This window comes from Pocillopora damicornis, chromosome 5, assembly GCF_964200805.1.
Source record: "Pocillopora damicornis chromosome 5, jaPocDami1.2, whole genome shotgun sequence".
Classification (NCBI taxonomy): Eukaryota; Metazoa; Cnidaria; class Anthozoa; order Scleractinia; family Pocilloporidae; genus Pocillopora; species Pocillopora damicornis.
The window spans coordinates 27,530,080-27,543,331 of record NC_142674.1 but is presented as its reverse complement, the minus strand read 5'-3'; the positions used below and the strand labels follow the sequence as shown (position 1 = coordinate 27,543,331).

At 38.0% G+C, this 13,252-nt stretch overlaps 3 protein-coding genes across 9 annotated transcripts in view; 2 read left to right on the top strand and 1 right to left on the bottom strand.

Annotated features, from left to right (window-relative positions):
* The window catches only part of LOC149046295 (vitellogenin receptor-like), a 211,140-nt gene extending 207,665 nt beyond the window's left edge, over positions 1–3,475 (top strand). For 4 of the 6 annotated variants that reach the window (XR_016186780.1, XR_016186779.1, XR_016186781.1 and 1 more), the window contains exon 3: positions 271–929. Coding sequence is in view for 2 of the 6 variants with exons in the window: in XM_089207030.1 (XP_089063156.1) it covers positions 271–404 (134 nt within the window). In the remaining 4 variants the exon portion in view is untranslated. Of the gene's footprint in view, positions 1–270; positions 930–2,682 lie in introns of those variants that run through there. The other 2 variants (XR_016186783.1, XM_089207029.1) reach the window with 1 other exon arrangement.
* A 344-nt stretch (positions 3,476–3,819) lies between these two features.
* LOC149046294 (uncharacterized) lies at positions 3,820–5,052 on the top strand. The gene has a single exon (XM_089207026.1). The coding sequence runs from the start codon at positions 3,830–3,832 to the stop codon at positions 4,649–4,651; it is 822 nt and encodes a 273-aa protein (XP_089063152.1). The 5' UTR covers positions 3,820–3,829; the 3' UTR covers positions 4,652–5,052.
* Positions 5,053–9,124: 4,072 nt separating this feature from the next.
* On the bottom strand, positions 9,125–12,210 carry LOC149046293 (uncharacterized). 2 transcript variants are annotated; one of them, XM_089207017.1, is made up of 5 exons: positions 11,905–12,209; positions 11,549–11,802; positions 10,469–11,422; positions 9,806–9,988; positions 9,125–9,470 (listed from the first exon to the last, which is right to left on the bottom strand). In XM_089207017.1, the coding sequence occupies exons 1-5, from the start codon at positions 11,940–11,942 to the stop codon at positions 9,343–9,345; spliced, it is 1,557 nt and encodes a 518-aa protein (XP_089063143.1). In that variant the 5' UTR covers positions 11,943–12,209; the 3' UTR covers positions 9,125–9,342. The 2 variants fall into 2 exon arrangements, with proteins under 2 accessions (XP_089063143.1, XP_089063144.1); XM_089207018.1 differs by lacking the exon at positions 9,125–9,470 and having other exon boundaries at positions 9,843–9,988; positions 10,236–11,422; positions 11,905–12,210.
* Positions 12,211–13,252: the final 1,042 nt, after the last annotated feature.

Here is a 13,252-nt window from a genome sequence, read left to right as displayed (position 1 = left end):
TTATTACTATTGCTATCATTGTTATTATTTATATGATTATTTGTTACCTTTGAATTATTGGTTGAAAGTCAATTGATCACAGTGCTGTATCAGTAGCTATATCAGTAGCCACATGCAGTCTCAGACTGCCTATCGTTCCTTTATCAGTGGGAGAACTTAACTAGGCAGCACGACAATCAGCGGATTGCTTACTTTCCTTCCAAAAGAGGAACAATTTGACTCATTGCATTCGATTTTGATTATTTTTTACCTTTTTTTGTTTCCATAAAGATTGTCATGAATCCCCAGGTTGTTCTACTGCTCATGCTGGTAGCCGTCCCCTGCACATCTGCGAGTATGTTGCTACTGCCATTTTGCAGTGTTTAACTTCTAGTCAACCGAGTGATTCCCATGAAACCTCATAACCAAAAGAAGTTTAGCATGATAGACACATTACAAATTCCAACCCTATTCTGAACAGGCTTTTCTGTATCTGAAGGAGACGATCGAAAACTTAACCCGTTACTCTAAATTTTGACAGAACTGATACACTAAGTACTTGTAACAACCGGTCTAAACCATTCAGCATCTCATGCTGGCGTAAAATTTTAAAAAGTAATGAGAAAAGATTTAAATCTCAGCCAAGAAGCTCGCCGTGATTGAGGCGTGTCTTACTGGTATTTGCAACATTTCATCAAAAAATCACCATCTTGAAACGTTTCCATGAAAATTTCATCGGACAATAAATGTTTATTTTTAATGATGGTAACAATAACAATGATGGTTAAAGTAAATCTCATCACATGCTAGCGAATCAGTGAACTTCTGAATTGCGTATGGTTTTTTTTTGTCTTTTTGTTTTTAAGTAAACTTTCAGAAGCTATGAGTCAACGAAAAGATTATTAAATACAGAATTAGCCATAAAGCCATATACGGTCTTTTAATCATCTGCTAGGTACTTGTCAAGGCGATCTGATTGCTTGTCAAAATCAACAAGAGTGTATCCACCCGTCTCAACGCTGCGATGGGTACACTGAATGTAGCGATAGATCAGACGAACAATGCAGTAAGTACTGTGGTTGATAAGTAACTTCTACTTCTGTACATCTTCTTTTTCTTTACATGGGCTTAGCGCAAAAATGCTATTCTCAAAAATTAATATAAATTGGAAGGCTAACTCTCTTTTCAAAAATATGGAAAAAAAGCTATATTTTCCAAGAACCCCTCATTTGCAAGAACACCTCCAAAACAGCGAAATAGAACTGTGACGTAAATCATATGCAGAGGTAGTTTTACAAAACTAAACTGGCTAATGGTTGAATGCCGTCACATTGGGCCATCTTTAGATTAAGAACTTTAATTTAATGGCATGAAGACGGTTCTTGTGATGACCAAAGTCACTTTAAAATCGAATGAAATAAACGGCAACTAGTTGAATGAGATAGCGGCGATTTCATATACGAGATGAACTCCTTTTGTATCTTACCGTTGGGGAAAATCAAATGCATTAATTGGGAGACCAGAAATGATGATTTGTACTTTGCAACGTTAAAATGCTCTATATGATACATTTTTAAAGCAACCATTATTATGCATGCAGTGAATGAACACTTCGAGATTTCTCGAGTATATTGAGTTCCTCAAGCGTTAGCATATTAGTTTGAAAAAAGCTTTTCCAGAAATATAGTCATGCACCCATCAGCATTGCCTTAATTGACTGTATTAATTGACCGCGAAAAGGCGAAAACGCGAACGGTCGCAACACTGGGGATGTTAAATGGCTAATGTCGAACTTGTCAATAAATTTTTCTTTTACACGTAAACTTTTGTCGCCAGTGCGCTATAACCAAAATTTCATAGAGCTCAACGGTATTGTAATGATACTAATAGACCAATTGAGTAACTTTTCCTTTTCTTTCATGTTTTACCTGCGCCAATCAGCTGGCCGTAAGTATCATAAATCTAAATCTATCTTTGTGGCGTTTCCTTGTAATATTACTCGGATAACCGCATTGAAGGAATGGTATATTTTGTACACGTCGCTTGTATTTATTTGATTTACACGTAATTATCAATAGAAAATCTTAGATTGAGGATCTTTGAAGTATTAAAAATTATTTCAAGAGGCGGATTGAAACGACAAAAACGTAGCAAAAACCAAAAATAGCTGGTCACCCCCTGCTTGATAGCGAGGCTGTATGAGATACGGAGGAAAGAAACTTATCAAACATGTTCATCGATTTCCATATATATTTACAAAGCCTTTCTGTCAAGACAGCTGAAATTCACGGATATTCATGTTATCAAAAAAAGGATAAAGTCGAGTCCTCGTCTCTTTCTTTTTTCAAAATTAGTCTAAAAGTCAAAAGAAGAAAAAAATGACACAGAGAGACCAAGGGTCAGCAGCAACTTTCTCCTGTTGTAGACGACAGGGATTAAAATTTAGAAAGGGAATCTGTGTTAGCAAGAGCTTGCGAGTTGCTTATTGGTCTGCTTATCGGTTCAAACATATTTAGCAGGGGATAATTTTGAGGCAAAGGCATAACCTCGGAGATGAAAATTACTGTCCTATAGTTTTTGACTTCAGAGCTAAAAAGTATGTCTAAATTGATTATGTTAGGTTTTGTTTGTTCTTTTGCTTTTCTTAAATACACAGGCTCAATATTTTATCTTTGAATTTAAGTTGTTTATATTATCATACAGGAAAGTGTGCAGACTACGAGTTCACTTGTGCTAATGGAAAGTGTCTTAGTAAATGGAGACGTTGCTATTTGGGAGATGACTGTGATGATGGTTCAGATGAACAGCAGTGTCGTAAGTTTGTTATAACTGTCACCGTTGTCCAAATATTGCAGTCGCCTTTCCTATGGGCTGATGGCTAACTATTCAAGTTGTGCTGTAGTAATCAGGTCGAGATACAAACAAATATTGGGAGCTGTCTCTCGGCCTTCTCTCTTTTTCAATGAATCGAATAATTAATAACTTTAACTATAATATGGACCGAGTAGGCAAAATTAAGCTTGTTCTTATTGTTGTTACTATCGACAATTTAGTATGTTTTTCTTCAGTTTCCATTTCATTTTTATTGTTTATTTAGTTGTTTGTTGTTGCTAGTTTTTTTCTTTCAACTGCAAATGCAATAAACAAATCTTGGTTACTACATAATTTGAGATTGTTTTCCTTTCTCTCAATGTACGAAACATTTTCATGGAAATATTAGCTCAAAGTAAGTAATCTTTTGGATACTTTATTAATTTCTTAACTTTTAAGTGCAAAAAAAATGTGTTCGCTTATTTAATCACTTACTTATTCTATGTCATTTATACTTTTCTGGAATTATTTCAGAGCAATGGTAATCACACTTTTGTCAAAGAGAAGTGTAGCAGCTACCTAGTTGAAGCATTCATGCTTGCGGGCGAGAAATTTTTTAGAAAGTTTTTTTTTAATCGAAACTTACTGTTGACAGTCACTAGCATACAAAACATTTGCTAAAAATAATTCAATGTGTTTTTATTTTTTCCTATTAAGTTTTGAAATGAGAATAGTTTGACGTCTTTCACGTTTCCATCATGATGACGAGGCCCCCTATTTTTGTATAAAATGGCTTTGTTTATTTGCCCTGGCGAGTAGGATAACAGTATGTTCACAGGTCACCAAGTTTTTGCAATACGACTTACAAGAGCTCTTCCTTTTCATGAGGAGAAGGAAGTATAAAACAGTACGCACCTTTGCTGTCAGGGCGTTGATATTGATCTTTAGGGAATTTTTAAAAAGCACAGGGGAGGATTAACTGAGCTGCATCATTCACTATGATAATAAAAACTGCATGTCCAAAAGAAAAGCATTCACGATGGTCGGTTGCCATGGGTTTTCCTCCCGCAACTCTGATGCGCGCTGGCGCAGAAATCATCAGCGGCAGTTGGCACGAAAAGTAAAGGCCTATTCAAAAATGGCGGCAAATAATAACAGCGCGAGCACATCAAACAAACTCTGTTTAAGGCACTTCGGCATGGAGGATGAAACAGAGAGAGGAGACCGGTTTTGGAATACCAACTCCGTAGAGATGAAGTTCTCTGCGGAGAAAGAATGGTTGAGGAGGGTTCGTTTCGCAGAAAATAAACCTAATTACGGGATGAGAGACCTTGATCCCGTGTTGGAAGAGCTCACAGGCAACAAGTTGGAGCTTGTAGGTCCCTTGGTGGATGGCTTCCTAAAGGAGATCGGGCTCTCTATTAATGCGAAGCTCGCTCGCTCTAGAATGACCGGTCTTATGGCGCCCATCACTCTCTTTATGCCATTTCAAATCTTTAAACATATCTGGGTTTTAGTACAAGGCTACGGGGGAAGCGCGGACACAACCAAGAATGGTGAGAGAATAACGCTAACTTTCCAAAGGCTCGACACTGCAGAAAAAATTTGGTCTCCCGCGAGATTTAAAGGAGAGAATTTTCTCAAGAAGCGGCACTTCGAGAAAATCCCCGAGGATGGTCGCGTGCTTCAAAGTTACAGCGGCAAGTCAATTGTTGTTGTAACACCAACTACGCCGCTGCAAATGGTTTATTCAACAAAACAACAAAGGGTAGTAACCACATTTTGCGTGCAGCGCTATGATCGAGAAGGATTTGCAAAGGACTCCAATTTGCAAAAGCTATTGAATTTGAACACTATCTAGCTTGACAGTTAATTAACAGTAGGACTTGCTAATGTTTTGTTAGACCTTGTCACGAAACTTCATACATCAAAAGAATGACAACCTTGAATGTAATCTGAAACAAAGTTCTAAAGGAAACATGTTTTTAATACAAGCAGATATTTTAAAATTTAATCTTCGTATCTTGTAGACTGTAATACATTGGAGTGAATAAATAGAATTATGGTTTTACCTAAACATAATAGCTGAAAGCTTTTTTATTATTTGACTAACAATGATGTCTGACTCATTTATGAAATTATCTATCAGTATACAGAATTACTCCTTTTAGATACAAATTTCATTTATCTGTGTATACTTCATCTTACTCTTAAAACTATCAAGCTGCAAATTCGTTTACCTTTTATTTGAGACAAATCCATTAATAAAACAAATGTATTGTGTCCACATAAGCAAAATGCTGGGTCACTAGTTATTGACCCTTTGACCCCTTACAATGTCTAGAATCTAAGTTCTTACAATATTAACCCCAAATAGATCCTTCCACGGTTTTAGCGGCCATATTGGTTGGGGGTCAAACAAAACCTCGTTGCTAGGCAACGAGTCCTAGAATCTCTTATGATAATAAGACGCGCATCGCTACCCTCGTTAAATTTTCGCTTTGTTCAGGAACAAGAATCAATATCCATCGCTAAAAAAGATAAGACATTGATAAAGGTGAGTGACCTTTTTTCTCTAGGCGAAAAACCTTTTATTCTCTGCGTTTTATGGGAACACTGGGATCGTTTTCTTAGAACGTGACCTCGCGGCTGACATAATGCTAGAAGGTCACAGTACTGCTTTTTCTAAAGACTTTTTGCAACTTAATTGGGCAGAGGAAAAATTGAAATAAATATGTTTACGTGCCCTTAAAACTTTTTCGTCCAGACAGGCTAACATACTATTGAAAAACAATTAACTCGGCAAAGAGAAACCCTTGGCTAAATGGGTTTTGGAGATAAGTGTTGTGTCGGCGGCTGTAACGACAGAAGATATCCGAAAAAATGGGTCATCCACTCGTATGTAGAGAAGTTATCGTTCCACAAGCCCAAGCAATCGTTGATTGAAGCATGGTCTCGACAGGTTCAGAAGGGAAGAAAAGATTTCTCAATAAGAAAGTCAAGAGAGAGTGTCGAATCCACTGACAAAGTAGGAATAAGCTTTACAAAGCTTGTACTTCCCTACATAATCCGAGTCAAATTCTTTCTTTGACAAAATAAAAGAGAACACTTTCCCAAGGTCTAAAGCTGGCCATGTTGTCATATCGTTTCTCCATTCATCCTCTGCAATATGCCTGGGGTCTCTAGGAAGACTCTTAATTCGTTGTTGGTACTCGACTGTGAGTCTCGACCTCAACTCCTCGTCGGATACCACAACCCGAACATTACGTTCACAAGCAGAAAAGGCTCTGGCGACAAGCTCTCTTTTTTTACCAGTTACACTTAACCCCCTTAAACTTAGGTAATCTTTTAGTTCACCCAAGCTTTTCTGGAGGAAATTTTCGTAAAGATCTTCTGGATTTACACTAGAGGGCTCTTTCGGAACACGCGTAGCCATGGTTCGAAATAAAAACAACTATTGAGCTTGAAAACACCTAAAGTACAAAAACCAAAACCAAAATTTTAAGTACGTTGTAATGCTACCACCGTAAAGCCTAAAATTTAAAGCTACACAATATCGATGGCTAAAAAATATATTCTAATTTCTCAACCGAAAGAGGTGCTTTTTAAAATGCGATTTTCGCATCATAGCGGCCGCGAAGTCAACTTCGAACAACATATCAATCTGCCCATAAAACGCAGAGATAAAACGGTATTTCGCCAAGAAATTCGGCACTTACTTTCAGTAACGCCTTATCTTTGTTCCCGCTAGATTTGGAGACGAAAATAAGCAATTTTCCTTCAATAAAGTTAAGATATAGAGCGAAGGTACCGAAGCACGTCTAATAATTACAAAAGAATCTATCGCTCGTTGCCTAGCAACGAGGTTTTGTTTGACCCCCAAACAATATGGCCGCTATAAACCGTGGAAGGATCTATTAAACATAAGGTCACAAGAATGAGGGAAATAATTATTAACTAATGAAGCTCTTGATTATTTAGCAAATTCTCCTTGTCAACACCTTGTAAAATATATTGAGAACAGTATAGAGAATATTCATGCTGTTGTTAGCATGTAAAGGCTTAAGTGGCCAAACCTTTAAGTACAAAATTGTCTAGAATCTAAGTTCTTCTTACAATATTAACCCCAAATTAAACATAAGGTCACAAGAATGAGGGAAATAATTATTAACTAATGAAGCTCTTGATTATTTAGCAAATTCTCCTTGTCAACAAATGGTGAAACAGAGAATTAACTCTGAAGTGTAAATTAAAGTGCTATTTAAACCCATGAATAACCCACAGGGCGTTAGCCCTAATAAAGGGAAACAGGGAACCACACGAGGCAAAGAAAAAATCTTTTGACCTCGGTGGGAATCGAACCCACGACTTTCTTTGCCTCGTGTGGTTCCCTGTTTCCCTTTATTAGGGCTAACGCCCTGTGGGTTATTCATGGGTTTAAATAGCACTTTAATTTACACTTCAGAGTTAATTCTCTGTTTCACCATTTGTGTTCCCAGTGCTACGCGGCACAACATTCATATGTACCCTTACTTTCTCTTCGCCGCGATTCACCATCCTAAATCGTCCCCGACTTTCTCTGTGCGACCTCGTAGCTCAGTCGGCAGAGTAACGGTAGATCTAATCCGGAGGTCGTGGGTTCGATTCCCACCGAGGTCAAAAGATTTTTTCTTTGCCTCGTGTGGTTCCCTGTTTCCCTTTATTAGGGCTAACGCCCTGTGGGTTATTCATGGGTTTAAATAGCACTTTAATTTACACTTCAGAGTTAATTCTCTGTTTCACCATTTGTGTTCCCAGTGCTACGCGGCACAACATTCATATGTACCCTTACTTTCTCTTCGCCGCGATTCACCATCCTAAATCGTCCCCGACTTTCTCTGTGCGACCTCGTAGCTCAGTCGGCAGAGTAACGGTAGATCTAATCCGGAGGTCGTGGGTTCGATTCCCACCGAGGTCAAAAGATTTTTTCTTTGCCCCGTGTGGTTCCCTGTTTCCCTTTATTAGGGCTAACGCCCTGTGGGTTATTCATGGGTTTAAATAGCACTTTAATTTACACTTCAGAGTTAATTCTCTGTTTCACCATTTGTGTTCCCAGTGCTACGCGGCACAACATTCATATCTCCTTGTCAACACCTTGTAAAATATATTGAGAACAGTATAGAGAATATTCATGCTGTTGTTAGCATGTAAAGGCTTAAGTGGCCAAACCTTTAAGTACAAAATTGTCTAGAATCTAAGTTCTTCTTACAATATTAACCCCAAATTAAACATAAGGTCACAAGAATGAGGGAAATAATTATTAACTAATGAAGCTCTTGATTATTTAGCAAATTCTCCTTGTCAACACCTTGTAAAATATATTGAGAACAGTATAGAGAATATTCATGCTGTTGTTAGCATGTAAAGGCTTAAGTGGCCAAACCTTTAAGTACAAAATTGTCTAGAATCTAAGTTCTTCTTACAATATTAACCCCAAATTAAACACAAGGTCACAAGAATGAGGGAAATAATTATTAACTAATGAAGCTCTTGATTATTTAGCAAATTCTCCTTGTCAACACCTTGTAAAATATATTGAGAACAGTATAGAGAATATTCATGCTGTTGTTAGCATGTAAAGGCTTAAGTGGCCAAACCTTTAAGTACAAAATTCCATAAATTCATTAGAGCAGAAACCCTGCCTCTAAAATGCAAGTTAGTAAAAAAAATAATGGGTTTATAAAGTTTTAAATGTAATATATCAGTGCATACCAAGTGATATCAGTGACAACAGTACTTTTGCATTTGGACAGGTTTAACCTCTCTGACAAACATAGCTAATTTAAAAAACTTTGCACCAATTTAAATATATTTTTCTTATGAAGTAGGTATATTACTCACATTACTGGTACACAGAATTTGTTGAGAGCCTAGTTATCATTCTCATAACAAGTATGCCTTATTGTGCACCAACTTGGCCAAGAAAAATAACTTGAAAATCAAATATTTTGAGAGATTTAAACTGTCGATTAAAAAAATAATTTAACTACCCCTCCCCAGCCAATGCACCTTCAAGGCGCTTAATTAGAATTTCCTTAGTACCTGCAGTGCTTAATCCTCTACTTCGTAAAGCTTCCTTTAAACTAGGTACTGTCATCAGAGTTGGCTGTATAGCTACCTTTCTTACCTCAGTGGCATTGCAGAACTTTAAATGAGACAATAATGACAGGTTATCAGAAAAGCGAGTATTGCACTGTTTACAGACAACAGGTTTTAGTGCACACAACACTGATTCTGTCAGACCTCTGCTGCTTGCACAAGTCACAAGGTTAATACTGGAGAAACAAACTTGACAACTGAGCAAATCGTTTTCTTTATTTCTACCACAATTACAAACATTTGATTGGTGACAGTGTGGTGGAGAACGTGATTGGTAGTGTGAAGTATAAGAAGAGGGCATTGGTTGATGTTCTGGGAGGTAAAATGAGCGAACATAATTACTTCGCATTACTTGCCACCATTTACCAGTGGCAGTACTTACATTTGACCGGTTAGTTAAGGTCAAATCTTCCTTCACACCAGAATGTTTGGCCTCTTTAGCCTGCAAAGAGACAATGCCATAGCCCACCCCATACCTTGTAAACAGCAAATTTGCATGATAGGGAATGGCATATCCAATTGTCCATGTTGTGACATTAACACTGGATGAAAAAAACAAAGACATCAGGTTAAAATACATACTACACATTTCTTTCAGTTCTGCAACCTGAGCAGAATTGGTCTCTATTCTATTAAAAAGCCCCCCAGCATTCCTTAGATACTCACCTATCTTGCTAAGAGCAAGTCGTTGGATTGTTTGTGCCTCTGTTTCATCTTCATATTCTAAAGTGTCAACTAAACGGTAGTAATATCGAGCCAATGCAATAGCTTGATTGCCAATAAGCCTAACTGGTAATTTGTTATACCTGTTAGTTTCATCACTAAAATGTTCTTTTACTCTTGAAGCCAAGTATCCCAGTCCACACCCCCCCCTCACCTGTTGCATGCCTTACATGAGGAAAACCTGTCTTCTGCAGGTATTGTTTTAGGTCCTCCTCTGATTTCTGTAACATTTCTTGCTTTCTGGCACGCTCCCCAACACTGTCTATATCAGAAACCCTCAAAAGAGTCTTTTGGGGTTGTCCCTCCTTAACATCTCCATCTCTATTCCCTATAGGTGCTGCCAGGGCAGAAACAAAAGGATCAAACTTTCCTCTTCTTACTGCCTCTAAATATAGGAGATCAATATAATGCTGCCAGGCATTGATCTCACAGTGCATGGGTTCTGGCCTTAACTTGTCTGCAAAATGCCCAATCCTTGGTAGACCTAACTGTCGGATGCCATTTTCAGCCATAAACTGTAACTTTCTGGAATTTTTACTTTTTTCTGAAAGGTTTGGGGGAAGAGAGGTGATAAAATTGTTTACCTTCTCAGTATTAGAGGTTCTCATTTCCATAGTGTAAGGCTTCCAGGTGTCATCTTTACCCACTCCAATGCTACCCCCCATAGTGTTCATGTTTCCTTTATGAACATTTGCATATGGGGAAGGATATGTAGCTGCCTGGTTGAGTTCATTGGCAGCCCAGCTCTGCCAGGACATGTCTGCTCCTGGCTGAAATTCAACAGTGCACTCCTTATCACAAACAGTCAAAACATTACCTTCCAACATTTTCATCTCTTCAGTGTGCTGCTTCCAGAGGTCATGCATTATTTGATCTTTCTCTTTTACACTTACACAGTGGAGGAGGTACTGGAAGTCCCTACTTCGTACCTGATCTCCAAAGTTCCAGCACACCATACTTCCTATTGACATTGTCAGCTCATTTGTTTCAGGAGCTCCATCATCTGAGAACTGAAAAATAAAATGATTTTCATTTTCATTGAACCAGACAAGTTTGCGAGAAAGATGGGGAACTCTCAAGTGCAAATCAATAATCATAAACACCAGGCCAGTGACTGTGCGAGAAACACCTGATACCCCTGGGATCTGTGTGACATGACCAATGTCTAAACTTTTCACAAACTTGTCAACATTGTCATCTGAGAAGCTGAGCTTGGGTAACCTTAAGTCAACTCCAAGACATTTAATGTTACGTGGCAGCCAGACTTCTTTTTCAGCATTAAAAAATGAACTTTGTGTTTTACAGACAAGGTTATACTTTCTTCTAGACAAATAACTCTGATATTTAAGTGCCACAGACTGTTTCAGTACTTCTTCTGACTTCTGAAAATCATTAATGGCTCTCTCAAAAATACCCTGAAGAAATCGGCCCCTCTTATAACTACTCATTAATTTGGTCATGGTTTCATTACTTGCATTGGCAGCCAAAAAATCCCATGCCCCATACAATGAAGCTTCAAAACCCCCATGAATAAATTCTAAAATGTTTTTAGTTTCTTCCCTTCTCCTATATCTAGTGCTCGACTTATAATCATTAATCATTTCATATGATGTGCTAGCAGCACTCCTTCGTCTTCGGGAATATTCCTCTTGCCCCAACAGCTTTTTCACTTTCTCATATGCCTCCTTTAGTTCTCTCAGTGTCTCCTCTGCTTCACTTATTTCTTTGTCTAGTGTCTCTTTCTCTCCTTTTGATTTTTGCAGTGCTCTTTCTATAAACAAGGATAGGGAATCATCATCAAAATAATGACAATTCCAAAACGGCAAATAAATGAATAAATAATAATCAATTCCGTTTATCTTGCCGCAACTAACCCACTTACAAGTAGGAAACTAACCTGATTCCTCCACTAGAGAATCTGTCTCCCTTTGTAAAGCCAAGATATCTTGCTCCTTCTTGGATAAAGCATCTTCTTGGACTTGAAGATGGCGAAAGTTGTCTTGCAGCGTTTGGCGCTCCTTATGAATGTTAAAAATGGGCGATGTTTCCCAGAAACGATTTACTTGTCGTTTCGAATCACATTTGCCCACATGGCCTGTCTCTTTGCTGCATTTTCGGCTTTTTCCGCAACATTTACGGTCTCCTTCAGGGCTACAGATGAAATAAAACACTCGACATTGAGCCTGAGGAAATTCAAGATGGCGGCCTAAACTGATCAACGGAGAAAATCGAGTTTACAGGACATTTTCTTACCTGGATTCCTCCGAAGAAATCGGCGAAAACGACGCCATTTACACCAAAGTCCACTTTCAACTTTCGATTTATGGCACGCTCGGTAACTAAACGGTCAAAATTATACTTTTCAGGGAGGAGGACACGTATTTTGGGTGTATTTTCTTCGTTTTTGTTCTGCGTTTGTCTTAACAGTGGAGCCCCCTAAGTAAAAAATTGTTCTCTCAGTACCAGGACTCTAGAAATACAGAAATCACAGCGGTTGTGTTGACGTATTGGCTTCTGTAAACCCGTTGCTAGCCGGTAGCGTACCTATCTTAGACGAGCCGTTTCGTGGAGAAGTCATTCGAAAAACTTGATTTTTTCTTTCTTCTGCCATAAGTGAAAGGCCAAAGTCATTCAATATGAAAAAAAGAAGGTTGGTAAGCTTTATCCAATGTTAAATAAACGACTGAAAAAAGCCCTTTAGCTTGACGCCTTAAATCAGCTCAAGCCGTGAACGCGTCATCACGTGACCTCTAAGATAGCAACGGGAGGAATTTACATAGCAACCGACCATCGTGATTTAATATTTTTGATTAAATTTCTGGCACTGTATAGGAAATATCTCATTACTCTTCCCACTTTTCTATGCTTTGTTCACATGGGGATGTGATGGCCGGTGATTTTCTTTTCTTTCCTTTCTCTATGTTTTTCATGGACTGCACTTCGGAAACATCAGGAAGTAAGTGCTACTTCAGTTTCTCGATGTAGATGTTACTCCTAACATGTCACATGACCAAAAAGTTGCTAACCACTCCCATTCTATACCCTTTCTACGAGCTGAAAATTATTAACGACAAAAGAAAAGATTAGGAGGCGTTGTACTTCATTCAGAAATCGAGATTTGCGTTTCGGCCTGGAAAATAACCCATGTTTCAAGGTCACACACTGAATCCTAAACCTTAATGAATAATTTTACTTTAGCCTCCCTTCAGGACTCACAGATGATTGTTAAAATTAGAAAAATAGCTTTATCTTGTGACATCATATTTAACTTTTAATGCACTGGTTAGCGTGGATTTGAGTCCATTCAATGTTAAGGATTTTTTTTTTCCCTCTTATTCTCTGCAAAGGAAATATCAAAACGTCACCATCTTAAACTTTACGGAACTTCTATTTGGTAAAGGTCTTAAAGAAAGACTTCTCCATACTTCTGTTCCGCCGAAAGAAAATCAAAATCGTTTAAAAACAATATACCTTCTTTTTTTTTTCAGTTACACCACATTGCATTAAAAACGTTTCAATACTTAATGGCTTCGCTTTTCTTTCAGTTATTGATTAATGGGCCGATTAATTTAAAGCTTTAACATTCCCCCGTAGGGGAACT

Bases quoted from the DNA above. Each gene is read 5' to 3' on its own strand.
- LOC149046294 (XM_089207026.1), top strand. From the start codon at position 3,830: ATGGTCGGTTGCCATGGGTTTTCCTCCCGCAACTCTGATGCGCGCTGG.
- LOC149046293 (XM_089207017.1), bottom strand. From the start codon at position 11,942: ATGGCGTCGTTTTCGCCGATTTCTTCGGAGGAATCCAG. The intron at 11,423-11,548 runs GTTAGTTTCCTA...CCTTGTTTATAG, and splicing joins TTCTCTAGTGGAGGAATCAG to AAAGAGCACTGCAAAAATCA. The intron at 9,471-9,805 runs GTGAGGGGGGGG...TTTTTCATCCAG, and splicing joins TCATGTAAGGCATGCAACAG to TGTTAATGTCACAACATGGA.